This window comes from Bombus bifarius, unplaced genomic scaffold (genome assembly GCF_011952205.1).
Source record: "Bombus bifarius isolate JDL3187 unplaced genomic scaffold, Bbif_JDL3187 scf7180000007968, whole genome shotgun sequence".
Classification (NCBI taxonomy): domain Eukaryota; kingdom Metazoa; phylum Arthropoda; class Insecta; order Hymenoptera; family Apidae; genus Bombus; species Bombus bifarius.
This window is the reverse complement of record NW_022884354.1, coordinates 1,042,152-1,069,692: the sequence shown is the minus strand read 5'-3', so window position 1 is coordinate 1,069,692 and position 27,541 is coordinate 1,042,152. Positions and strand designations below refer to the sequence as shown.

General features: G+C 39.9%; 5 protein-coding genes across 5 annotated transcripts; 2 read left to right on the top strand and 3 right to left on the bottom strand.

The window, feature by feature from the left end:
• Positions 1-1,922: 1,922 nt before the first annotated feature.
• LOC117210008 lies at positions 1,923-2,890 on the bottom strand (the record flags this gene model as incomplete). The annotated part of the gene is made up of 4 exons (XM_033452548.1): positions 1,923-2,134; positions 2,365-2,467; positions 2,605-2,702; positions 2,785-2,890. Coding segments are annotated over 4 exons (357 nt in total), but the record flags the coding sequence as incomplete, so codon positions are not given.
• A 988-nt stretch (positions 2,891-3,878) lies between these two features.
• Positions 3,879-4,788, top strand: LOC117209993 (chymotrypsin inhibitor-like). Its single transcript, XM_033452512.1, has 3 exons — positions 3,879-4,013; positions 4,411-4,517; positions 4,617-4,788. Exons 1-3 carry the CDS (start codon positions 3,962-3,964, stop codon positions 4,704-4,706), a joined length of 249 nt encoding a protein of 82 aa, XP_033308403.1. The 5' UTR covers positions 3,879-3,961; the 3' UTR covers positions 4,707-4,788.
• Positions 4,789-7,037: 2,249 nt separating this feature from the next.
• LOC117210004 (chymotrypsin inhibitor-like) lies at positions 7,038-8,369 on the bottom strand. Its single transcript, XM_033452537.1, has 3 exons — positions 8,213-8,369; positions 7,700-7,797; positions 7,038-7,323 (listed from the first exon to the last, which is right to left on the bottom strand). Exons 1-3 carry the CDS (start codon positions 8,259-8,261, stop codon positions 7,243-7,245), a joined length of 228 nt encoding a protein of 75 aa, XP_033308428.1. The 5' UTR covers positions 8,262-8,369; the 3' UTR covers positions 7,038-7,242.
• Positions 8,370-9,906: 1,537 nt separating this feature from the next.
• On the bottom strand, positions 9,907-11,154 carry LOC117209967. The gene has a single exon (XM_033452462.1). It carries the CDS (start codon positions 10,629-10,631, stop codon positions 10,101-10,103), a length of 531 nt encoding a protein of 176 aa, XP_033308353.1. The 5' UTR covers positions 10,632-11,154; the 3' UTR covers positions 9,907-10,100.
• A 2,527-nt stretch (positions 11,155-13,681) lies between these two features.
• On the top strand, positions 13,682-14,705 carry LOC117209983 (inducible metalloproteinase inhibitor protein-like). Its single transcript, XM_033452484.1, has 3 exons — positions 13,682-13,810; positions 14,035-14,147; positions 14,226-14,705. The coding sequence occupies exons 1-3, from the start codon at positions 13,759-13,761 to the stop codon at positions 14,358-14,360; spliced, it is 300 nt and encodes a 99-aa protein (XP_033308375.1). The 5' UTR covers positions 13,682-13,758; the 3' UTR covers positions 14,361-14,705.
• Positions 14,706-27,541: the final 12,836 nt, after the last annotated feature.

The window sequence follows — 27,541 nt, the reverse complement described above, 5'->3', positions numbered from 1 at the left end:
AACTTATTGCAAACATATAATTGGTAAAAGATTAGTATACGGTAGCAAGCCGAAAAATATAATTAGCGTTAAAGATGGTCTCATTAATTATTCCAGTTTATTAATGTAACGAATAATTGACTGTCCACAATTTGCCAATTTCCACAAGTGTGATATTCTTTCGTGATCCGCTGCAATTATTCAGATACTTTTGTCCGTTACTGTACCTATCGTTCTCGTGTATCTTATTAGCACGTTATTTCACGTTTCATTAGATCACCCGAGCGAGGTCCAGGAAAAATTTCAATACTTTAAGGAAATAACCGATGTCGTTTCCTACGTAATGTTATCGTTTATTTATCGAAGAGTCGAGTGCCTATTCGTTTCTAATCTTTGCCTGTACCATTAGTCGTTGCTCATTGATACGAACACGCCTCTCTTTCACCATATCGTCTCCGTCATGATCTCGAAGGGAAGTTGACGTCGTTTCGGTGAACGAAACCATTGGGAAAACCGAATACATATTCGAAATCTGTAAAACGAGGTTACGGATAACGACCTTTGCCATCCAATTCTGGCTACTTCGACTCGTGTTTACCGTACAATCTCGTTTCTTCCAAGAAGTCGCCTGTGGCTGTCGCGTCTTTCCACGGTTCCCGTCGTTTCGCAAGTTTCGTCGCGAATTGGTTTCGCCTAAGCGTAACAAAAGCGATTGACAATCGCGCGCACCGAAATTTAGCAGGCAATATTTCGTCGAGTTTCGGTGTTAATATTCTTTCTAGTTCTTTTTTTTCTCTCCTCTTTTAGTAGAATTCTTTTTGGTCAAACAAGCAAGGGACGTTTCGCGATCGTCGTAGCTCATTTCATAGCACAAATATCACCATTCACCGTGGCTACACATTCTTATTTTTTATGCAACGTTTCTTTGTCAAACTCCTAATTTCATTTCCGCAGTATTAAATTTTTGTAGCCATACGAAAGTGGCGTACAAATACTTATCGTGGTCGCTAATTTGACCATTTTTGTGCATCTTCACGCATCTTTATGCATCAGGGCAAAAAGCTGTGAATTTAGTAGGTTGTTTGGTCCTCGAACGATCGCGATAGTATCGAGAGAGACAGATCGCGCCTTTGATAGCAGTGGAAGTGCTTATCTTCGGCAAATGTCCTCGTATCCGTAGGCCGTAGTTGGTTGACTTTACGCTATTTGATCTTTGCCGAGATCTTCTTAGAAACGAACAGAGTATATTCGAGAAAGATGGCTGTTTTCTCTAAGCCATTTGAATTTTTCAAGCTTCTGGAATATTTAGAGAAGTCGCAGCAATTTGGTCAAGACTTAGCTGCGCCGCAGAAAAATAATATTTAATATTTAAAAAAGTTTTTGTCGTCATTTCTAAGTCACGATCTTTTTTAATTCTCCTCGAATTTAAGAAATATCCTAACGATAGAAATGTAGGAAAGATAAAATCTGTCTTTGAAACAGCTCCAACCGGTCGGAGGATGCTTCTAGAAGCGTACGTTAGATGTTGATTGATAAATCGACAGTACTTGACCTGGAGTACCATTCGAAGTAAATACACTGTTGGTTAGGAATATTGTCACATGATTAGATAATTGTACAATAATCTTTAATCGGTAGCAGATGCACCTTGTTTTGGCAATTTCCTCGATAAATTTAAGTACTACGATTCCATAGTAAATATTTTCCTCGAATTATTCTTTAATGCAACATATGTTTTGAAAAAGTAAGTATCGTGAGATAATATCGGTATCGTTCAAGACGAGCAATTAACAAAATTATAATCTGGAGAGGTCGTGGTCTTTGACATCCGTCAAGATTTGCAGAAATTCATACGACTGACCGCACTTCGTTTGAAGTATGTAAATATGGGAACATTTATTTCATAATTCTTGATATTTATACACAAATATCAAGAAATATACTGCGACAGACGTTATTAAAATTGAGTAAGTAACAGCAGATTAATATATCTATTTTTCTTCCCGAATATCGTACACAATACGCGTAATTCTCGTTCTACTTGTACTCTTTAAACTTCCTTCTTCCAAACATGGATAAACACCTGTTCAATTTTAGCACCTTGGCTATGACGTATTTGCCGAAGAAGAATCGCTTCGCTCTGTTACCTGTGGAACTACGAGAAGAATAATTATTTCAGGAGATTTCTCATTTCTTGTTTTTTCTAACGATTAGAAACGTTCTTAGTAAACTGTGGAACCTTGTCTTTATCCATATCTTTCCATATTTTTATAAATAGGAATACAAAAGTGGAATCTTGTTTTTCATTTACCAAATATAACGAGAATCGTATCTTGGACATTTGACACATTTCTGTATATTCTGCGTATATCGATGATTACTCACTTCGATTTCTGATATTATCGACGATGCAAGCTATGATAGACACGCACACGCCCTCACTGTCCTTGTAGTATCCCGATTTACATTTACAAGCCTTTATGCAAGGCTGAAACAAAGACGACAAATCTTCATTTTAATTAATTCTTGCATAATAAAACGTTGATTTTCCAATAACTTTGTCCTTTTTCTCTAATCGGCGTTCTGATAATCAAGATCCTGCCATATTTTATTCTTCTTGCTTACCCCTGGCGAGCAAATTTCCTGAAAGGGATTTTCGCAATTTTTTGGACAAAGATTGCACGTCGTGTACTCTTCATTTTCGCCACATTTCGTCGGTTCTTCTAAACAAAAACTAACGTTAACGTTGTAAATCGAGAAGCAAAAGATACATATGAAGGTTTAATAATTATTTAACACATTTACCAGACTCGGTGGTTTCGTCAGCAGCAGTGAAAATTCTGTTGGTGGCGACTGAAAGAGTAATAACTCTAATTCCGGTTTCGTTGCAATTTTTGAAAATACCAGTGTTTCACGTCGAATAGTTAATCATCTTTCCATACTAATATTTTAATCATCCTTTTATGATAATGAGAGAGTGATAGCGCGCGGAAGTCAAAGAGAATAAATAATTATGTTTTATCATTTGACAGCGAAGATAGACGAATAAAGATTTAGAACGAAGGTTTGGAATGAAATTTCACGACGAAAGAACTGGAAATTCCGACTTGCTGAAGATTTTTCAGTGAAAGAGCAAATTTGTAGATATGTAGATGCTCGATGAATTTTCCAGTCAAATAGGTGAATTACTTTTTATTTAGTTTATAAATATGAAAAAGATAATGTTTCTTAAGAGCCGTTATAATTATCAGGTGAAACTTAGCTAATATTAAATACCTAGAACCAAAACTTAATTCGCTTAAATCACCATTTTGTCTTATGGGCACTTTTTTCAGAAAGCTGCTCGATTTCACAAAACAGATGTACTTACGTATAAGATAAAGTGTTAATGTGGCAAAAGTTGTTGTTATTAGGTCCATTTTGTCGATTAAATTTCTAGAAACTGCACTGTATGTGCACTGTGCAACGATCGTCTCTCAGTCCTTTTATATATCAACACCTTGGCTTAGTCAAAGAGAGCGTAATTCATCTGCGACGTTTATAATCGTTGTTTAAGCGAGTTTGTGCTTATCTGTAAGTTTATTCTTCACATGTATATTTGTATCTTAAGTAGATTTCAACGACTTTAAATTATAATGCAATTATATTTTATAAATATTTGATATTTATAATAACGAAATAACGTAACATGGTGACTTTTGGTATAGTTGTTAATGATATGACAGGCAAGACAAATTATACGAGCTTCGAATAATTTGTAAAATATTCATAACGTGTAAATTTCCTCGTAACTTACAATTAGTAACGCGATCGAATTAGCGTACGGTGAATATACTGACAAACACATAACAGATGAAGATAGCGATTTTTAGAAGGACGAATTATCGAGTATAAAAACAGACTGCTGTCACGAATTTTAATCAGAAGCGCACGAAAATTTTTACAATTGTAGTCAAACTGTGATCGAAGATTTCGTTCCAATATGTCTCGTACCGCTGTTATTTTTCTCTTCGTTGTCGTTGCTTATATTTGTAGTAAGTACAATATATTCATTGTCTGTATAATTTCACTGTCTTCGATATGTACAACTATAGCGACACGTGTATAAACAGAAAATTATATTTTATACCAAACTGAACCTACACTTGATTTGGAATAATTACTCGAAAATAAAAATTTGAATAAACGAATCGAACAACAGTAGAAAACCAAAATTCACCGTTTCTAAATAGTTTTAAAATTGAAATAGATTTGAAAATAGAAACAAAACTTTGTGAAATTTAGAAATGAAATTTGTAGAAGTAATACGATTACATAGTTGAGTAAGCATTTTCTATTTATTTATATCGTCGTCATTACACGTATCGTTGATTGTTCATTATTCGATCGCTGTTTTATTTCAAGATGTATCATTATTCTATGTGCATATAGTAAGTAGCGTCAGCTCTTCTTGTGGTCCGAACGAAGAATTCAAGGCGTGTGGACCTTCTCCTTCTTGCGAACCTACGTGTGCTAAGCCTCGCGTAAATTGTCCTGAGGTCAGTATTACATATATACACTTCTCTCGATCATGAAAATTATCTTGTCTCCGTTACTCTCCGTTTAATTGTAACGCGTTACTCGTTTATTCCCATCAGGAATGCGTTCGTGGCTGCCACTGTGTTAAAGGACATGTGAGAAACGCAGCTAAACACTGTGTCCCAGTTAGCCAATGTAAAAGACAATAATTGGATTGGATGAATGGGTAGGCTATTCTTAGAAAATGGTAGTTTTTAAATGAAATAATAAAGTATCACAGATGTATGCATATATTCTTCTTTATTCATTTCCTCTTACATAATTATTATTATTAGGTTAAGTAAAAAGTTCTGAGCGTTTTTCGCTAGATGTCTTTAGTGAGCCATATCTCACGATGTGCACATCGCATCGAGTCATAGTATACACCGATTTCAAGGTGATATTACGCATCAAAAAGGTTCTTTGTCAGTTTTGTGTTCGGTGAAGCCAGTTGTGTGTTACAGCGTTCGAAAATGGAGATAAAAAAAGAGAAAATTCGATACATTCTTCAGTACCACTACGACCAAGGTGAAAAGGCGGAGCAGGCGGCCAAAAAAATTTGTGCTGTTTATGGACCCAGTACAGTATCGAATGCAACAGCAAAGCGGTGGTTCCAACGATTCCGTTCTGGTAATATGGACGTCGAAGATGAGGCACGCTCTGGTAGGCCAATCGTCGAAAATGTGGATAAAATCATGGAAATCGTCGAGTCGGACCGGCATGTGAGCACTTATTCCATTGCCCAGGAACTGAAGATTAGCCAGAAAACCGTTTGGAACCATTTGCATAAGGCTGGTCTCAAGAAGAAGCTCGACGTATGGGTGCCACATGAATTGACGCAAAAGAACCTTTTGGACCGAATTGATGCCTGCGATTCTTTGTTGAGACGTAACGAAATCGACCCATTTTTGAAGCGGATGGTGACTGGCGATGAAAAATGGGTCACATACGAGAACAACAGCCGAAAAAGATCGTGGTCCAATCGCGGTGGGCCGGCCCAAACGATCGCCAAGCGTGGATTAACGGCCAAGAAGGTTTTATTGTGTGTTTGGTGGGATTGGAAGGGAATCATCCATTATGAGCTGCTCCCATCGGGGCAAACACTTAATTCGGACCTCTATTGTCAACAACTGACCAGACTGAAGCAGGCGATCGACCAGAAGCGGCCAGAATTGGCCAATAGGAAAGGTGTTGTGTTCCATCAAGACAACGCCAGGCCGCACACATCTTTAACGACGCGTCAGAAGCTCCGAGAGCTTGGCTGGGAGGTTCTATCGCATCCGCCGTACAGTCCAGACCTGGCACCAAGCGATTATCACCTTTTTAAGTTTTTGCAAAATTTTCTTGATGGTACAAAACTGGCCTCAAGAGAGGCTTGTGAAAATGAGCTGGTCAAGTTTTTTACCAATAGGGACGAGGACTTCTTCAACCGCGGAATTATGAAATTGCCTTCAAAATGGACAAAAGTAATCGAACAAAACGGCGCATATTTAATCTAAATCGAATAATCTTGACTATGTTAATTTCATCGTCGAAATAAAGCGAAAAAGCGCTCAGAACTTTTTACTTCACCTAATATTATGTGTGATTTGTGGTATTAAAACGACTGTTCGAATGTAAACAACGAATGTCAATAGAAACTTAGCGAAATGACTCGTTATGAGACTATACTGATATTAGTATTAATAGTAGTGATAATAGTATCAACATAATAATACTAAGCATAGGACAAATTCACATTGTTGACCGAAAAAAGTTTTAACGATACAAATTCATCACCGTGTTTTTCACTGTATTCCCGCTCGTTTCAGTATCTAATAATCGCGTGCTTTTATGAATAATTAATTACCTTTTTTTTTAATCGATTCGACCATGAGTTTGAATAGTTTACAAAATCGTAGGCTGATGATAATTTTAAATAGGTCTATTGAATTTAAATAAGTGAAAGATTAGACCGATAAATACGTAACAAGCAAAGATAGCGGCCTTTAGAAGGACGAATTATCGAGCATAAAAGCAGACAATTACAATTATAATTGCAGTCATGCATAATTGCACTATGATCGCAGGTTTCTTCGTTCAAACATGTCTCGTACCGCTGTTATTTTTCTCTTCGTCGTCGTTGCTTATCTTTGTGGTAAGTACTTTTACTTTTTCTAGAATTTCGCTATCTTTAATATGGAGAATTATAGCGACGAGTGCATAAATAGAGAACCGAACTTTTTACTAAAAATTGAACTTAATTTAATTTGAAATTATTACTGGAAATAAAAATTTGAATCTATGCAAATTTAAAGCGATTCATTGTGTGACTCTATATGTGTGCTTATTTCCAAAAGATATTAACCTGTGTTTGTAACTTTAACCTTGCGTCACGAGTACTCACTTACATCTAACACGACATTGGTAACGACACTGAAATCTTAATTTCTTTTTTCTAAACATTGAATTTGCTTACTGAGAACGATCGATGCAGTTTAAGTAGGTATTTAAGACACCAGTTTGATAGTATTGTTATAGTCTTTATTTAGGTAAACTTATGACTAATACTAATCCATGAACAGATAGTGTAATACATTTCCATTTTGAGTTTTCGTTAAAAACTGGTAAAGTAAAAAAGAAAGAAAAGAAAAAAGTAGCAGCGAAGAGATTGCAAACGCCAGCGAGAAAGTGAAGAATGGATTTCAAATAAGTTAAACGAAGAAGTTAACACCTTTCTGGAAGAACGCAAGTTCCTTCGCCATTTCTCAAGTATCCGTCCTTACATTGACAACCGATCTTACATTCCTAAAAAAATGAGAGAACAAAAATTAGTATACACGTCGAACAGAGAAAACCATAAAAATGAAAGCAAATAAATGTAACGTAATTAAATTTATATAAATACAAATGAAAACCACAAGCAAGAAACATGGTAAACATTGAGTTTTAGAACTCAACAATCAATTCTATCTTACAGAAACTTTATTGGCTTTGGAATTTATTAAGTATGTATTTTTGTAATCCTATTGAATATTCCGAGAATGATTCTCTACTCGATCGTTTACAAAATTCCATAGATTTATTACTTGCTTTTAAGGAGCTTGCATTTATAAATCTAACGAATTAAGAAAAATCGATTCATCGTGTCCTTCTAACGTGCTTTTCACGTGTTAATACTAACCATGGTACAAATGGTGACACGTGGCTTGGCACAAGTGGGCTCGCACGATCCACAGGATTTAAACTCTTCGTTCAGTCCACATTGCTGACCAAACGAAGCTGTAGCAATACGATATCACTGTATTATTTTTCGCTGTATCTCTAATCGATCTGCTAACGATTAGATTTTTATATAAATTCGTATTTTTATGAAAACAATTAAAAGAGTAAAATCTAAGCGGGCGCCTGTCAATGATTCAGCGCCTCGTGCTTTTGTTAATGGTACAGTTCGTACAAGTAAAGCAAGTATGCTGTTACAGAAATAAATAATTGAGTGAAGAAGTGAACGGATTCGTATTGTGAATTAGCTATTCATACGTTTTGTGAATTGAAAATACAGAAATATGTGACTGTACCCGGTGGAAGGCGAAACAAAAAGAGTTTTTCTTTACAGTTTGAATAGATTCTATGTTTTGTTTTTAATGACATAAAATTATATGAAATATCGCGTTAATCTTTAAGAGAAGTTACTTACTGGAGAAGATAGCCATAACGGCGAGGAAGACAAAGAGGATGCGAGACATTATCGATTCCTTTACGAGACAGCTTACAACTGACACTACTGACAAACTTATCGAAATACTTGGCTTTATATACTACTGTTACGAAACCTAGATACGGCTTCTCGTTTCTTTCATCTGATCATGTCGATGATCTTTGTTCATCCTCTCGCATCTCCGTTTCTCTTTACGTCATTTTCCTCTTCTTCGCCAACTAATACACCAGCAAAAATACTTCGTCCGCTCATTTGCTCCACGACGTTCGTAGATGACCCACAGATGCAGAGGCGTCGTCTCTTTGCGAACTACTTTAACAGTATCTCGATTCGATTTAACCTGATAAGTATTTATTTATTTATTTTATTATTCGCGACCCAATGTTACGTAAAAATTATTGAAACGAGGACTGTCGCGGCGGGTCAGATATTAAGCTCTTAACTAGTATTAAGTTACGCAACTATAAGAATAATTGCCATCGTAATATTAACCGGATCCAATTACCAAGTATGCATTAGAACGAGGAAAATATCTCTAAGACGAAGTATACGTGTGGAAAATCTCCGATCCCGCTGCGTAAAATACCAAGTTTCGCGAAATACGATAACCCTAAACTGCACTAATCGCTCGTTTCCGGATGTTCATGCAAATTCGTATCTTTATATTTACAGTTGGTCACGAGAATATTCGGACACTAACATAAACTTTGACTTTATCAGGGGCACCCTTTTATTCAACAACGTGTTTTAAACAGTTTACTACGCAGTTTACGGTTGAAGATTATATTTGTTAACACTAGGTTTACGGGCGTTTCTTATGTACCTATCTCTACAAGGACTCGTCAAATCGATGGGTAAACGAAAATACTCATTTTCTTTAAAAAGTCGATTTATTCAAATTAAGTCTGAATTGAATAATATTAGGCTTCACGTTTAAATAAATTATTAATAAGTAAAAAGTCTTTTTTTTTTAATTATCACGGAAATGATAATAATATTAACGCTATAGGATAATCATATTTATTGAGCACATTTTTTTACAAATATACTGAATTTTGTTTGTGCATTTTCCGCATACAATCTTTTTGCAATATATACAACAATTATTGCTTCTATTTTTTTTTTGTAGTAACTCACTTGGTAACTGTTTCGCATTTTTGACAATTGAAAGTGACAGAAATGAAGCGTCTGATCTTTGGCAAAATATGAACTCCTTTCCACGCGTATATTTTGCAAAATCTGAAATATTGAGAAAAAGCTTGAAGGGACCATCGAAAACTCCCTGCTTTCACACTATATTTGCGTGCCATCTGGTCAACGACGTCCACACCAAACTTTGTTTTATTATAAAAAGCAATGGTTTCTGGAACACCTTTATAATTGTCTTCTAATTGTATACCTGTATGTTTAGTGCTTAGAAGGAGGACTTTTACGTTAGGTTTACTTTTATACACAGCAAGCGTGCAGTTTTCTGATTTATATAAATTTGAGGAAAACAAAGTCATCTTGTTCTTTTTCCCTTGAGCATCGAGTTTCATCTTTCTCCATATAAGGGAAACCATTCAAAATATATTTTGTTTGCACGTCAACTGCAAACCAAAACTTAATGCCAAATTTATGAGGCCTATTCGACATATATTGCATAAACCTGCATCGGGCTTTCGTTGGAAATAATTGTTCATCTATTGAGATATTTTCATATGGCTGGTAACAAGCCTGGCTATTACTTATAAATCTGTTCCATATTTCGGATATCAGCGCAAATTTATCTCTATTTGTAATCTTTCGGAGGCTTTCGATGATCTCGCTTCATATGCGCCCCGGGCATATAGAATTCCTAGAAAACTACGTAACTCAGCAACTGTGATTATCCGTCTTTTTTCAAAACTCGATGCGCCTCGATTTCAGTGCAATCTTTTATGTGTTCCATTATGTGTCTGTCAATTATCAATTCGAAAGCACTGGTTACACAATCCAACATAGTATTTCTTTTAGCATAGCCAATAGGTCCTGTAATATCCTTGAATATCATACGAACGGGCGTCCTACCCCTAGATCCATCTGCTTTCAGTTTTATCCACTGTATCCCGTCAATTACAATTTTAATTTTACCCATTACATTTTGGGATGTGCTTGGAATGCTCGTCCTTTTATCCGCGGAGTCAGAACTAGAAAAAATACGCATCCTTTTCTTGTTACGACACACATTCAAGAAGTTTTCCTCTTCACTGTTCGAAGATTCTTCTGTCTTTCCACTTTCAGTGTATTCAGAACTTTTATTATTAGCTTCGTTTTGGCCTAATTCATATTGATCTTCTTCGGCGGTATCCTCAGAACAATCTTCATTGATGTTGACAATTTTATTCAATATCTTATTATATTTTCTGGATTTACTCATGATTGCTAAAAAAAAGGGGGATTGGTCAAAGAAAGAAAATACTATGCCCAAATTCAATTATCCTATTGTAAATACATACAATAAGCGGAGACAATAATGGGAATTGTCTACAATAACTGAAACTTTTGCACACTGTCTTTGGAAAACGATTTGTTTATGAAATCAGCTAGCCGGTCAATTTGATTTCATAGAGGTAGGTATTTCAAGATGATTTCAAAAATTAGAAAGCCTAGGAAAAAATAATTGTGAGTATAAATTCTTTAGATGAAATGATTAATTTACGATGCGAAATGGTTAAAATTGATGCTATGGTTTTTGAGATATTTCATTTCGAAGTTTGAATTCGTACAGCTAGTGTTAATAATCGATCGCGTACTTTATTTCTCTGTTAGACGAATCTATCAGTCTCCTTTAGTGTTTACTATTGTTTTATAGTGATTCTATTGTCTAATTCATTGCATACGGATGGTCATACTTGTGTAAAAAGCTGACAGTTTGTTTTAGGCCAAAGGTTTTTTACTTTCTGACATCTATATACTATGGTTCAATACATGGGAAAACATTTTTGTTAATTTTCCTGTATTTATTTCAAATTATAACTGCCAATTTTAATGAATTTACTTTAACTTTATGGCCGTAAATTATCTGCCATATAAAATCGGAAAGTTAAATAAATACGCACAAAAGAGGAGCTATCGGAAAAGCTGCTAGGACAAACGTTTTCTTTCGCGTAATCTCGATCTCGATGGGAATCGCTGCGTCGACTCGACGATTGTTGCCGTATCGATCCGTCAATCGCGAGGTATTGCGAGAACTCTGCAATTAGCGACGATTCGAACGGGTGAAAAGGGTCGAGCTTCGTTCGATTCGACTGGCAAATTTTAGAGTCGCGAGTTCACTTTGTCAAGCGCAGCGATCAATCCAGCCGAGCTTCTCCTATCGACGTTTGCTTTTACCTTAAATGCCATTACGTTGTCGGCCGAGACAACGAGCCAGGAATTCGAAGTTTCCTCTCTGTCGCGCTCGAGGGTCGAGTTCCTCTTTTCCCGCGTTTTATTCAGCGAAACCCAGCGCTTACAATCGAATATCCGACAGTCAAAATGCTATTTATTATTGAGCACTCAGCACCGACTTTCTCCATTTCGCTTCCTTTCTACGCTCACCCCTCCTGTCCAATAATTCGTTTCTCTAGAATCGAACTCCCTTTTATGAAATTTATTACCTCGTTTCTTTCTATTTCTTACCGATAATTCCTTTCTTTTTTTTCGTATTTCATTCAGCAAGAAAGCGATGGTACACCAAATGTACGTATTAATCGCAGTTCCTTGCAACGTTTAACTTTAATCGCTCGAAGAGAACCATCGATAAACCCTGCCATTTTTCGATATCGATCCGTTCCATGTACTTAGCGTTTTCATTGGACGCTTCCAAGCTGAAAGAAAGCCTGGTTTCTCGTCAGCAAGGACCAGTAGTCACTGACAGCGGAAAACTTGATTGAAATTGCTCGAGTTACCCTCCTCGGCTAGTGTTTCCCCTCTTCCTTGCACGCCGACCTCCCTTCGTTCTTTACTCCACTTCGCACCCCTCTGTAATGTCACGTCACAGGAGGCAGGCATAGTTCCTTTGTACCAAATCAAGGGCCACCATTTTGCCCCCCATGAAACGCCCGCTCTGACACACTGACCTGGTATTAACGCGTCCAATCAGCGTCTCTCTGCTTTCAACAATACTAAACGTTTTCTATTCATTCAAACAAGTTTTTCTAAACAACTTCATACGCGAGGCGTTTCTATTCCCACTGGATAGATCAACATCTGCAACATATACATGTATACGATTTTCGCTGAGAAAATAGCCTTGGCAGAGATGATCTCTGAACTTAGTGCGATAACGTTAGAAAAATTTTAATGACTCGCTCAGATTGAATTTATACGCATAATATATGAATTTTCTACGTCATCTCGGTTTTTTTTTTTTTTATTAAATTCTCCGTTTCATTGTTATTGGTTCCTCTGCACGACAATTTACCGGTTACATTTTATAAATATGATAATAACAAATTTCAAAGTAAATATTAAAACATAATTGGTACGCTCATAGGTGCGTGCGAATTGCTGTTTATCTGCAAACTTGCATGTTGGATCTACCGTGATTGCTCATAATCATTTAACAAGATTCCCATTTTTTACGGCTTGAACTGTCATTGAGTCGTGATGTCCTCCATGATATGACGCGTAAATCCTGATAATTTATATATAATATAATAGATATTTATACGTAAAATAGAGATTGTTCTGGTAGTGGTATTATTATGTCGTAACATTAGCGATTCTTTACAAATATAAATCATCAACTTTAACGCGTTTACATCTACAGAAAGCCGTATCATAGAGGACATCGCGATTCAAGCCACGAAAAAGCGAGTCTCCCTAAATAGTCATGCACGATAAATATGACAGGGAATTTTTTAGATAAAGAATAATTCGCGTGCATGCACGAACGTAGGAATACCCGACGTTGAGTTAAGCGGAACAATGTTCGTGAAAACGGTAAACAAAATTCCCTTACGTCTTCGCACAGTGGAAGGTAATGCCATTTTCATGACCACTTTGGACGTGTTATCTCGTTCATTTGGAACAGAAAATGAGTCACTTTTAATTCTTACACGACGGATTGCGAATAGACAGCAACGTAAAATACCACTTCAAAATACCAAAAAAGGAAAGAGTTACGATAGTAGAAAGATAGAAGCGACGAAATGATAACAGGAAAGGAATACCAACAATAAAAAGAAACGCGAGGTTTCCTAATATATTCAGGGGATTTAAGGGAAATTTATTCGCGCAGTCAATTCGATGATTAATTGATTATCGCCTACTTATCTGTGTACGTGCATCAACTATTGCGACTGTATTTAATAGGAGGAAAGAAGAAAATCACGCACACAAAAACGTGAAGTCTTACTATATTGCCGTAGTTATTTTCTGTTTATGTAGATTGAATACAATATGTGGGGAAAAACATATATGCAACGTGTATTATATTACGTATATAAGCTGCCATTGTCGCCTGTGTTCGCCAGTTCTGACAAGACCACTAACAAACTAACGGTACATATTTCGCTAACATGTTTCGATTCGTTTGTGTATTGTTCATCGCTTTGATGGTGCTTTGTACCGGTAAGTCTTGCGATGTCTATTTATTTGCTCAGGTGTAGCTGTGTTTAGTATTTTAAATTTTCAATCTACAGTGCTTGCAATAAAAAATAAACGAACGAATCTATCAGCTGAGAATTTTAAGAATTATTTTTAAGAATTTTATTTTAAGAATAATATTAGATCGTTAAATAGTTGATATTTAATAACGATAATTAATTTAATAATTAATAAATAAATTTTGTTAGCTACATCGGCTGCAAGACTAGTCTGTAACAGGCCAAACGAGGAATATCGTTGTGGGTCGGCCTGTCAAACAACTTGCGCTACTTTAGGTCAACGTTGTCGCATTATCAATATCGTGAGTTGAAATTAATCGAGAAATCAGTTTTGTTCAATGAGTTTAGAAAAATGAACGTCATTGATGTTATGTTTCTAGAGATGTAACGATGCCTGTTATTGCAAAGAAGGATACGCCAGATATGGCGGTGATAGTGGCATGTGTGTTCCCATAAGCCAGTGTAATAGCAAACGTTCGACGATCGCTCGGATTTTACGATCGAAACAACTCTAAAAATCCTGGCTTTTAATGGCACTTACAGGGACACATACAGGAACCATCATCGTTGATTTTCTATCTAGTAAAAATGTAGATAACACGATGCTGAACTTTCCTCTACATATTTTCTTGTTGCTCGAGTGTGAAGTTCGATTTGTTATAAAAATGAGAAAGCGTCATCGTGCGATAGACGTAAAGTATTGAATAAGAGTACAAATGTTGCCTCCTTTCGCGAAACTCTTTTCGTCACGAAAAATTCTTAATTTCTTGCTTACATATATTATTTTAATAGTTCTATCTTCCAATTAACGGATATTCGAATTATTGTTATTTTATTTGTATTAAAATAAAAAATGGATTGAAAAATCAAACGCTAGAAGTTTCATTTCAAACGATTCAGCTTTTGCGAAAACAATGTTGCGTTGCAGAAACCCTAATCAGGAGCGTAGGTACCGAAAACGATACAAATTATCGTGCATTACTGCCTGCCGTGGAACTCTCAACTTCCTCTAAAGATTGTAAAACGTCGCAACTCGTTCCATCGTCCGGAACCTGACAAAAACATTTGCTTTGAGCCGTTTTCGGGATTAGCGGGAGCAACCATTGTCCGACTGCTGACAAGCCAGACGTTACGGTACGAAAGCGAGTTCCGTGCGCAAGAACAAGTTGCAAAGTCAAACAGTTTGACCCGTCTCGAGAAGCGAAGAGGCGCTCCAATATTTGGACGCGTAATGTAATTTACGCACAAGTCGAAAACGCTCGGGCCTTGCAACATTTCCCTCCGCTGTCTCCCACTCTTTCCTTCCTTTTCCTCGTTCCGTGTCCAATAAAACGAGACGCGAGATCGCGATAAACTAAGAAAGGTCCACCGATAATGTCAATTGAAAGAAAAGTTTATCGCATCGTAGCGTTCGAACCTCTGTCGTCTTCGAATGTTTCTAATTACAAGTAGAAGGGTTATCTGCGTCAGAGACCGCTGTTTGCGTTTCGCTTTCTCGAACTCGACGAGAGATTTATTTACCATACCGCCATGGCGTTTTGTTTGCGGAGAAATCTTCGTTTAGAAGCGTCTGCCATTAACCATCTTTGTTCTATGAGAAGGTATCACGCGACTTACACACGATGAGATAGATGAAATACGTTACGATATGTGAATCGAATCCTACGTTTTACACAAAAACATATATTTTAAAATGTCCGATTATCTCGTAACGTTAGTGTCGTTATCGATAGAGTTCAGAGCTTCACATTTTCTTATACGAAGCACGTACCAAAAAAAGCTAGAGGGAATACCTCCTACCAAGCTTCTGTTATCGGAACTGCTTGGCTATCGGAACTAATTTGACCCTCGTTCTCTTCTGATAATAAACCAAGTTCTACTTGCTGCATTCGATTCTTTCGAAATATTTGGAAAATGCATTTGCCGTAGCTGTATCCAAACGATTACAAAACATCGATAAACGAAACGATATCGTATCAATAGCAAGCTTCTTTCCAGTAAGACGGCAGTCTGTAAACGATGGCTAATTAGAAATTCCATGCACGTGCAGGCGATTGCACGCGTGTGGCAACACTCGCGAGGGACCCGCAGCGATTCGCGCGCGTGTAACGCACTCGAGAGATGAAAGGTAGAGCGTATGTAAACGCATACACCGGCGAGCAACCAACCTCGATTCGAATTTCGCATGCTGCTCGACACGTGCGCTCCGCCGATTCCCCTTCTGCGGTTGAACGAAGAACGACAGACCGTCTGCCAGAGAGACAGAGAGAGAGAGAGAGAGAGGGAGAGAGAGAGACGAAGCAAGCCTGGCTTGCTCGAGGGGTTGCTCGAGTTTCCAGCGGGCATTTGTTTAATTGGGAACCGACATGGCCGCTGGAGCTCACCCCTACGTTCGACCGCCCCATCTGTACGATCACATCGTTGTGAAAATGCGTCGCGTGCCACGTGCGCTCCGTTTTTCGCCCTGTGACCTTGATTCCCTCGTTGCATACCCAACGACGACGCGTTGCACCGCATTCCGTCGATTACGTACGTGTTTGCGTAAGATTGATGCGATCTACGAGGCTTGGTAAACGAGCGAGGGGAGTTTTGCGATTTTACAAATTTCATGCGTCGTGCGTAGATTTTTCTGGAGAAATTATTAATAATTATTAAGGAAATTTAGAGATGCAAAAGTACAAAGGATGCATGAATAAAATTTCGCTAACGATCACGCTGAGAGAATTTGTGCGATTTCATGTTTTTGCGAAGATCTGTCGGTTCTTCGGCGAAAGAACTGTATAGCGGTTTAGCACCGCTCTTGTCCCACAAAGCTGCAAAAAAGTTTCAACAGAGAGCTTACGTAGATTCCCGAAAGACCGTGGGCAGAAATTCCGCAGGCGAATTTCCAGGACGCAGATTACTCCCCTTTGTTAGTTCACTTGTCGTGCAAGCTGTTATCGGGAGAGGACCGACAAGGGGGTGACTGCGAAATTTCCGCAGCGAGCAACATGGCCGCGGCCGGATCAACTACGCCGTGCCAAGTTTCTCGTATCTTTGTTAGGGAGACGAAACAGAAAGAGGACGAGATATAGAGTCATATTCCGGTCGCGTTTTACGCACTGCGTATATTATTATCGCGGGCTTATTCCTGCCTCTTAGCCAACGCACCATTTGCTCGAACGAACACTGGATCAAAGCGACATTCCGCTATGAAATTCCACCACCTATAATTCGGTCTTTGCGGGATTTCCTACCAGATCTACAAGGGGAACTGTCTCTTTGTTCCTTCTATTGTAAAGTATATACGGTTTTTGGGTGCGACATGCGTACAATTACGAACCTATGATTTGAAACACGGACTTTTCGTTCCAGGCTACTATTTCGTTACGCGTAGATTGACGGTTCAAATAACAGACAGCAGGTAACGGGGGAACTTGCAGCTGGACCGCGGATTTCGGCAAGCACGAGTAAAGAAACGTAATCTAGTTCGATTCATCCGCTGAAAGTTGTACTCGCCTGCTTTTTTTTAGAAAACATTGGCATTTTTACCGGTGGACCTTGGTCACGTAATACGGTACGATGAACATTTTGTCGAAGAGATGGAAATGCGGAAATTAAAGACGTTAGTTAAAATATTCTTTGCCGAGAGAAGACAAACATAGACAAGGACCGTTTTTGTCGCGAGCTCTTCAATTGGAACGCGATTTTTTATCGAACTGTAAAGAAATCCGAAGCGTGTATTTTACGTGCTTAACACGGAACACGAGGGAATGTAGTTGGAATATAGTAGAGCCGGCCTAAAAAAGCTTCACCCCTAATGTTAGGGGTATTATGAAGCGTACGAGGATACTTTCTAGGCAAATGCTTGACGGTGGTTCCGGTGGATTAGGAAATACTGCCTGAAGGGCTTTGCCGTGGCTTCTTGGCTGAACGAGAAGGGGCTAGCGCGTGTAGAAAGAAGCAGGCTGTTCAATCGGCTCGTATTTATCCTGGGCTAATTAATGAAAAGGAGGGTAGATGGGAAAAAAGCCGGGTAAACAGAGGTAAGCAAACTCTCGCGAGGCCATTCGATCCAATACCATTTTGACCCGTGAAAACCAAGACTCTTCCTCTCCTTTCGATCTTACTTTCGCGTGTTCGCGCAAGGTAATACTTACGAATTTCCTCGAACGACCTGAGTTAGAATTTCGTGATGGAATTCGGAATAACACGCGTGTTTTAGGAAAATCCGCCGAAACGATAATCCTGAAAAAAAAACTTTTTTCAAACGGCGAACTTTGTACGAATATTCGATGCGAGTGAAACGAGTATGCTTGTTTATTCGCGTTAACCGACCGTGTTAAATTATATAAAAATGTAATTATAGAACCTCTAAAAAGGTAAATTTATGGTTACATGGCGCGTTAAATATATTTGTATTCCAATTCGTGTAACTTTCAGTACACACGTGTTAATGAATATACTTCATATTCGCAAAAACGCGTTAACGAATATGTTTCGTGTGTGTAGCACGTATTTTCAAGAAATATATTAAAATATATTAAAAATTCCCGTCTATCTCCAAATGTAGATTTTTCCAACACGCGTGTCCATTACGAGACTTTTCACTCGCTCTGCATGCTGCAGTAGATACAATGACACGATTATTCACGCGGAAGGATCAGCAGTGGCTGCGTTTACAGGTAACCAACACAGGATCAGCAAGGATATATTCCGCTGGATGTCCATTATCGTTCGTGACTCGATCGTGGCGAACACGCGAAAGTACCAGCGGAATCGATCGTTGCTCGATTTCTTAGCTGGCCTGTTACGCTGATCGAAGAATGAAAACCGAGAAGTTTGTCGAGCATAGAGATCCTTGTCGAGGCTAATAGAAATCTCTGTCGTTTCTTTATCATTCCCCCTCTGCCGAGGAACGTATTTATCTTGCTCACGGCCGTTATTTCGTTCGTCCCGCTCGACGGATCCGACGATTCTGTCCGACATGCCACCCAATCATTTTTCCAATCGATTTCCCGATCATTCGTACGAACGAACGCCCATTTCGGGAAATAGTCGATGGGGGTTCGTTCGGAGGAAAAAAGGGGAGGAAAAAAGAAGGCCCGAGTAACGAGCCACTTGTGGGCTCAATGAAAATTTCTGTCCCAACTCGAGGAACTCGACGAACGATCTTTCCTCGTGTTCTCCACCATCTCTCGAATTCTAAGGACACTCTGGAAATTCTAGGAATAGAGTCGAAAGTAAGTTTGTTCCATGGATTCGCACGTATGCAAATTTTAGGCGTAAAAAAGATGAACGCTTCTGTCCAGCAAGTTTGATAACTTTAGCGATCGTTCGAAGGGTTAACTTTAGAACACGTACGTATATGGTTTTATTTTATACGCTCTTTTATACGCTCGACAGCAAAGATTATTATCGAAAATTTCTATCTCATAAAATTAAATTACCAACACCGCGTTTGTTTGTAATTTTCTATAACTGTGGGATCGATCGCAAATAAACTTCGTATACGTACAAAGAATAAAAAGTAAGATTAGATATCTCAAAATTAAATTTCTTAACCCAACGATATCGGTCGAAGGTTACACTTGACCTAAATCCTCTTCTAACCTGAATCGAAAGCCGTCAAAGAGAACTCGGTTAAGAAGAACGATTCCTTGGACGTGAGCGAGAAGAAACGGATTCCGTTTCGATGGAAATCGATCGACTGGAAAGTACTTTTGCTCGACCCCGAAGCGCTAAGAGGATTCAAAGGGGATGGAAGCAGAGAACGTTAAGAGAATTCACCCTCTGTAAAGTGGACCTCGTCCGCGAGGATCGGCTGACGCGGGCGTTTGTTTGCGCTGGTATAGCGGAAGTCTGCGAATGATATCGATAGCTCGGGGCATCGACTAACCCGTGAGAAAAATGACATTCGCCGTGTCGGTCAAAGAAACCATCTCCGCTGGCGGAGATTTAACGGGTTCACGGCCCCTTTCGCCATCGAGATTCAACGCTGAAGAATTCCGGAAACAGCGCTAGCACCGAAAAAGCCTCTGAGTGGATATATATCACGGATGCTAACAAATTCGAACGAAAAGGAAGCGGCGTGAAATAACTTCGTGTTTCTCATGGATATTTGCCGTGAAAAAATACGCCGCGATATTTTACGACAGGTACTTTCCGCGATTTATCGCCACTGTTTGCGCTTTGTTTAATGGCCGCACTTGCGTAAATTATTACCGCGCGTGTACGTAACTTATTATCGTTCGATTTTCCCGCTTCGTTTTTTATGCAATCTTCCCTTCTATTTGTTTTTCCGATATAACGCAGCTTGGTAAATCGTAATCCTAGAATCGATGAGTCTGCCGTTTCGAATCGCCGATTCCCCTACAGTATTCGAACTTTTACTCGATATCGAACTTTCAACGATTTGACAACGACTTTAGTATATTTTTTATCTTTATTTGGCCGATCGTTAAAACTGTAAATATCAATCGTACAAATAACAAAATCGAAACACTTGGCCGTAAATGACAATTTCTGGCTTTCCATTGTCTCCATACTTTACCAGTTACGAGGTAGATTTGTTTTTCATTAACATCGTATCGAGTCTCGAGCGATGTATCCTATGTTCAAGCGTCGAGATCCTGTTGGCCCTTCCTTATCCATCAATTTCAGGAAAATCCGTAGAATCGATCGGCCTTGGACCTTTGCCCGTCCTCCATAGAGGATTGTTCGCTCGTGCACGCTCGAAATCCCCGCGAGATCCATTCGCGGAGTCACGCATGCCGCTAACTACGAAGGGAGTCGGGATCGAGAGGAACAGAGGCGCATCGAGCGGGCCGAAAATCCCGGCATTGTCTCGACACCGCGTGCTTCGCTCCCCAATACGGATAATCTCGGGAGGCCGGTCGCGTTCCCTGCGGGAGACGCGATAACGTCCTGAAACAGAGAGAATGGCCTGCCGAAGGGTTGCCACCGCTTTTCGCCGCTCCATCCATGGAATTTACAGTCCTCCATCCTCTCGTTTGGTATTAAACACTGGCTATAAATCGACGAATTTCGGGTCGCGTCGCGTGCACAGGTATATTCATGATCGATCATCGCTACGCTCTTCATTTCCATACATAGACCATAGTATGGTATATTTATCGTAAAAACATTGCTGTATACTTGTACGAACTATCGACGACTCGTACCAAAGACGTTTTATGTTATTTCATATACGTATAATGTGGTACATGAATTTTAATATCAGCAGGTAGGGGAAATGTACGTTCTTGTTGTTGTCAAAAAGTCAAGGAGCGAGAAACACTTTCGACGCTGCTAGGAATCCCAAGTGCACCTTACGGATGCGCTACACCGATCGGAAGATGATCATCTTTTTCAAAAATTATTTCCGCTATTTACAGCAATAGCGTTAAATAAAATAAAAGCAGCGTCGAAGAATAAAAATTAACACGTGAGAATCTTTATTATATTTCCGTTCGGTGGAATGTTATTCGTGCAAATATTTAAAAAACGATAATTCCCGAGTTATCTCGAGATCAAGAACAGAGGGTAAAGAAGACGAACGATTTGCCTGTGTATTTCGAAAATTCGATAATTCTCGGCTCACGTTCGCCAACGTTATTGTCAACGTTATTAACGTCTACTTTGAAGTGAATCACGCGTCTGCTTAATCGCATTAACGATAAACGATTCGCGGTAAGAATGCTCCTTCGCAATCGTAGTGCTGTCGGTGGGTAAATATTAGCCAACGATATTTTTTCTTCGTACGTTAGACTCGGCTGAGCAAGAACTCGCGTTTACGCCGGTATTCCCAGCTTCTCTGCGAACGATCCTCGAGGAACAGGCCTTTGTCTCTTTCCTCGAGCGACGACAAGAGAGAAGGAGACAGAGGTATGTAGCACATTAGCGAACGATTTGCCTGGCGAAAGTTGCGTCACCGGCTATTTCCAAGCCACTCCGAAATCAGCGAATTTTACGATCAAACAGTACGTTGTTTTTCAAGGAAAATCGTCATCTTATTTTACGATGTTTGACTTAGGTTTCGGTGTAAATAATTTCCAAGGAGACGCTGACATTAAATCTTCTGTTGAATTATTATTATCGTAGAAGTATTGGGTTATAGGAAAGTTCCACGTAGAGTACACAAAAAGTAGACAAAATTCTAGCGAAGCTACATTGACCGCTAGAATAGACTCGGGGGAAGCAGCGGACGAATTTTTAAATATTTACAAATTACATCTTTTTACTCGTACGGTTTGTCTCACCAACGTACTTTTTCAGTTTCACAAAATTCATCCGACAAAATAAGAAATAATTACGCGTGGTCAAAGCATCGTTTTCCTTGTCGTTACGGTTGGTTGGAAACCGATAGTATTTCGATGGCAATTCGAACGATAACGCGACCTGGCCGCGACAGATCGGACAACGCCGTGTCGATAATCGCAACGAACCATCTAATTGCGACAATAGATAGGCCTTGGAAATCCCGCAATCCTCTGGCTTAGAGAGAACAGGGAAAACGCAGAATCGGAGATGTTTGGTCACGCTCGAACCTATCGAATAACTCGAACTCCATCCCGAGATTATTTCCGTGGTAGAAGAGAGCAACGCGTATGGATTATCGTAGCAAAAATTTAGTCGCCGTTCTTACGTATACTGTCTTCACCGTGTTCCCCTTCCAATCTCCCGAGGACCACACCGATCCACGTGTACGCGCTTTATTTCTAACCTAACGCGAACGACTCCTACGGTGACTATATTACGTGCGTTGTTTTTCTTAAAAAATCGAAATTTAAGCAGTCAAAGTGGTAAAAAAAATCCTCCTGAAAAGGAAAGTAAATAAAGAACAACGTTTAGGGGAGGTTGGAACGAGAAAAATCAATGTCGAAGAAACGTGTCCTAAATGTCAGCGCCGAATCCATCGTCAATGGACCGATCTACGTGATCGGAATGTAGGGGTTGGTACCACCTTGACACAGACGAGCGGCCACGGGGCGCTAACTAACGCCATAATCAAGTAAGCAGTTTAGTCGAGCGATCCGGTTACGCCGACTTAGCCTTACGTATCGACGAGGCGTCACTGATTGGTTTACAGATCTGCTGAGCCGAACTCAGACGCTCAAAGGCCTCTCTAGTTAGCCAGAGACTCCCAGAACGAACCACCTTTACCCCATCCCTTTTATTCTCTTTCTCTCTCTCTCTCTCTCTCTCTTCCGCTCTCTGTCGCGCGCGCGCGACCCTTTCCTCGATGTTTCATTAATTTTCCTCCGATTCCGCTTCGTCTGCGAAGGCTTTGCACCTTTGATTTCGCAAAGCGGACCTCGACAGCTTGGTCTATAAATAAGTTACGCTTAATTGCAAAGATTCTCCCCCTATCTTTTTCAATTTTTCTCCCTCTTGTAACTCGATTCCCATGGAGAATCGGAAGGGAAGTGGCTCGCTCGATGAATCGCGGCCTGCAATGCGGCAAATTCGAGACAAAAAGCTATCGCGTGGAACCGTTGCATCCGCGACGATTAATATGCGCCACCGGAGAGGGTGGCGCTCGAAAACGTAGGATAGGCGGTGACGAAGGGCGACGAATTTATCGGTGGCGGGTGCTCGCGACGAAAGAGAGAGAGGAAAAAAATTCTCGCTGTTGGCACAACATTAGCGAGGAAATTCACGGGGGTAAGGGTAAGAGTTATGGCGGACATGCCTGGATACCTGACTATTATTCTTCAGGTATCCACCGGCGTTTAGACATCAGGCAGAATGTAACGCATATAAAGAGAATTAACGATCGTCGTCCATGTAATAACGAGGCTAGATACGTACTGGTATCTTTTTACATATTTTAGTTTGCAACGTTAACCTACGTAATCTCACGAAAGTATTTGGACGCTTAGCGTAAAACTGTCCACATTGTATGCGTTGTATAACAAATTTTGGAATTTCACTGGCGCTTTAGCGAGACATTGCTGTTGCGTTTCAACGAATAGAACAAAATGTTTATCGAACGTACGATGGGTCGAAGTCGAGTCAAGAAACCTACCGTACTTTTATGTTTTTCACGTGGAAGGGAAAGGTAAGAGAGATTTTGAACGAAAGGTACCGAGTTATTGGTCTCGCGATTTACGTATACCTTTGCGCTTGCGCGTAAGTGTCGAACTTTCTGAACCTCGAGAAGCGTAACCAGGACACCGGGAAGATTTCGTTGATTTGTCAAGTGGAGCCTAACCCCCGATATCTTCCTCCCTTGAATAAAGTAAAGGAAAAAATGCAGGAGCGCGTACTGTTGGCGTTTTTCACAGTGGAAGCGGGTTTGGAGGGCGGTAATCGGTGGCATGGATCGCGAGAGACGCTTCTCTAATTTCGGATAGGGGAGCACCGGGTCGCGTCAGATTCTTGACAGACGTGAAAAATGTCACTCGTATGCAAAGCAAGTTGTGCCAGCCCGTTCGTTTCATTATTTCGCTGCTGCTTGTCTCTACGCAGGGGATTTCCCTCTCTCGCGGAAAATTTAATTCTCAGTCGGAAACCACCTCGCTCGTATGCCTACGAAATTCGAACCCTTCGTCGTTCCTTTCTTTTCTTTTCTCCGTCCCTCTCTTTGTTTAATATAAGATCACGAGAAGGGACACCTGCGGTCGGCTCTTTAAAAATGATTAACCTGACTGAAGAAACGAGTCGCAGGCCCATAGTGACGTCCTCGATGAAAAATGAACGTAGCTCGGCTTTTACGATGGCTAAAGGCGTCGTTAACTCTTCCTAACCGCTCATTTTTAATGATTTCAACCGTGGCTAGAATTACCCTTCTTAGACAGGCTGCTGGGGTACATACGTAAGCAGCGTCGTTGCGCTCTAAATATGGTAAATTAGGATTCCTGTGCCACAGCAAGATGGTTTTATTACGATCTACATTTTCCGCTATTTAAGCCTATGACTCCTGCGTTTAAAATGTACTTTCCACATAAATTATAGTCACTGAGAAGTCCCTTAATATATTTTACTTTTAATTTATTCAGAGGCACATCACTACAGTAGTTTAGAAAGGATGAAATCTTTCTTTAATTTTCATGAAGCACTAGGCGCGAGAAACGTTATGGTTTATCCTCGTTTTCTAACATACGTTGAGATATCTTCAAATACGTTGAAGGTTCCACGTGTTTCCTATCTTTCGAGTAAAGTCACATTATACGCGAAATAGTATTTTTCGGAACGATAGATAGAGGACGTGTTCGCCAAGAACGACGGCGTATCCCGTAATCTTTTAGAGGCTGATGTTCTATTTATTAAACTCATCAATACGTGTCAACATATCAAATTGTGATTTCACTTGGGTGTAGTAAAATGTATGTATCTAAAACCCGATCGTCGAAGGTCGATCAATAGAATCACGGAGACGAGGACAAAGGTTAATCCAAAGCATAGGAGGCAGAGAGGCGCGACATGTCGTCTTGACAAGCGATTTGTCACGTTAACGAGCAACCACCGTTAACGATCGCGTTCTAAGCGGATGCGAAATACACGAAACAGCCACGTGCGTGTACACTACGAAATCCGTTCGAAGGCAGGAATTTCCTGCGAATTAAATTCGAAAGTCGCGAGGGCGAGAGCCTCGACGATCCAACCACGCCAGCCAAATTAGCATTCCGAGGGGAAGATTACCGGTTGGCAAGAATTCTTTGACAAAGAGGAACTCCCGGTTCTTGCAGGCTTCTCGACTTCTGCGTCCTTATTATATTCTCCGAATATCGATCGCTCATTATACGCGAGATACCCTCCGAAATGCGTTCCGATGCTCGTGTGTAGCGTAATCGTTCGACTCGATGTTAAATTGCCTCGTTAAGCTGTCGTCGGGATACGTTTTAGCCGGAAATTAATCGCGGTTTTACGGCCAGACCGATATCCCACGCCTAATCAATTTCCCAACGATATTCCGTTTTAAAATCCAGCAGCAACAATCGGTGAAAATTTTCCTCTCGTTCCTCGAAAATTGTCGACTTCGTTTTATTCCTCCGTTTCTTTATTACATGCGGAAATTAACCGAAGAATTAACTCGAAAAAAGATCGCGTACGCGTATCTTCGCCTTCCTTCGAGAATTTCTACAACATTCTCCGAAATGTATACGTTAATGAAAAACGAATGAACTCATCGTTCGACTCGATATGCGGAAATTAATTGAGCGCTGTTCCCTCCTCCTTCTCCTTCTCGCCATTTTAAGATTTTAAAAGTGCTTATCTTTGAACGAGAAAATTGTACAGGTGATAGGACGAATGCTAGATAGGAGAAGATCGATCGCAACGAGTGGTTGATCTTTAATCGGTCGAAGTTTCTCCCGTGATCGATGTCGAAAGTGGAAACGCCACGAAAGCAGCTTCCTCCGGTTGACGCACGGAACGCCGGACATTCGATCTCGGTTTCTCTCTTTCTCTTTTAGCCGCCGTTGTCCGGCGAGGCTTAATGAAAAGCGTGATTGAAGCCGATGCAGTGGGGCCAATCGATCGACAGGAATCACGAAGAGGGTGTTTGGCAGCCAATCACCGACCTCTCTGCAAGGGACCGACACTTTTTTCCTCTCTCCCTTTGGTTCGATGGGATTCGTGAGTTGACTCTGCGCGGGACACGCACCATCGGACTTCAACTTTACTTTTGTATCGGGTTAAACAAACGTTTATAACGTTGATACGTCCTACAAGTAGAATTTATTCTCGGTGCACTCGTATAAAATTTATTGTAGCATAGATCGAAACACGAGTACAACTACTTGAATTTATATCTTTCGAGAAATAGTACGACGTATATCGTGCAACCGGTGTAAACTAATTTTGCTTTTCTTAATTAGAGCGTACTGTCTCTTATTTCGAAAGAATTTCCTGTTCGAAGAAACTACGTATTTCTTTTCATTCGATCAAAGATATTCAACCGTTTCTTAAGAACCTATATACGGGACCGTGTCTCAAGTTACGTCGTCGTTAGAAAGTGCTGGAAATAAATAATCGACGATTCGAGTTGTACTCGTTAAACGCTTTGAGACACAAATAATTTCTACGAACAAGAAAGCTAAATTAACATACGAGGGACTATTACCGAGGGAACCTTAGTTTCTGATCAGCCCTTATAAAAAGTTTATGAGGCGGGACTGTGAAGCGGATGAAAATTTGGTACTTTAAACAGGAACTTTAAAACGTAGCTCGTTATCTTCGAAAGAGCAGACTTTCAAAGGAAACTTGCCGCATTAAAGAATCCACAGTTCCCGGAGAAAGAAACGGTTGGAGACAAGCGACGCGCCTGCATTAGTTAACAAGTTGATCAACAAGAGTTTATCGTCCCTGTGTTTTAAAGGGAGGCTTGACGAAAGGCTGGATAAAATCCAGCCAGAAACGGTGGAACCTGGGGAAAGTTGGAGGGTAAACATTTTTCCGTTCTCCTTCGAGAGCTAATAACCTCTGCATATTTGATAGGATTCCATTCTCCGCTCGCGGAAGAAAGAGATCGTTTCTGCTTGCGCGCGGTTCGACGTTCCCGCGGAAAGGAAATCTAATTTCTCTCGCTAACATGATACAATTTTGATCCCGTGCCGCAATCTGAAAGCTTTTATGTCCCCGAGGTGGGCAAACCTTGTATCCTCTATGCGTTTTCACCTTTACAAGGCTCGCTCCATGCCGTTTTCCCTTCCTTTTTCTTTCTCCGACCCTTCGCTCCCTCTTTTCTGCCTCGTATATTAAATTGACCAAC

Coding starts and splice junctions, on each gene's coding strand:
- LOC117209993 (XM_033452512.1), top strand. CDS start 3,962: ATGTCTCGTACCGCTGTTATTTTTCTCTTCGTTGTCGTTGCTTATATT. Junction 4,014..4,410: donor TGTCGTTGCTTATATTTGTA/GTAAGTACAATA, acceptor ATGTGCATATAG/TAAGTAGCGTCAGCTCTTCT. Junction 4,518..4,616: donor CTCGCGTAAATTGTCCTGAG/GTCAGTATTACA, acceptor TATTCCCATCAG/GAATGCGTTCGTGGCTGCCA.
- LOC117210004 (XM_033452537.1), bottom strand. CDS start 8,261: ATGTCTCGCATCCTCTTTGTCTTCCTCGCCGTTATGGCTATCTTCTCC. Junction 7,798..8,212: donor CGTTATGGCTATCTTCTCCA/GTAAGTAACTTC, acceptor GTATTGCTACAG/CTTCGTTTGGTCAGCAATGT. Junction 7,324..7,699: donor GTGTCACCATTTGTACCATG/GTTAGTATTAAC, acceptor TCATTTTTTTAG/GAATGTAAGATCGGTTGTCA.
- LOC117209967 (XM_033452462.1), bottom strand. CDS start 10,631: ATGAGTAAATCCAGAAAATATAATAAGATATTGAATAAAATTGTCAAC.
- LOC117209983 (XM_033452484.1), top strand. CDS start 13,759: ATGTTTCGATTCGTTTGTGTATTGTTCATCGCTTTGATGGTGCTTTGT. Junction 13,811..14,034: donor TTTGATGGTGCTTTGTACCG/GTAAGTCTTGCG, acceptor AAATTTTGTTAG/CTACATCGGCTGCAAGACTA. Junction 14,148..14,225: donor GTTGTCGCATTATCAATATC/GTGAGTTGAAAT, acceptor TTATGTTTCTAG/AGATGTAACGATGCCTGTTA.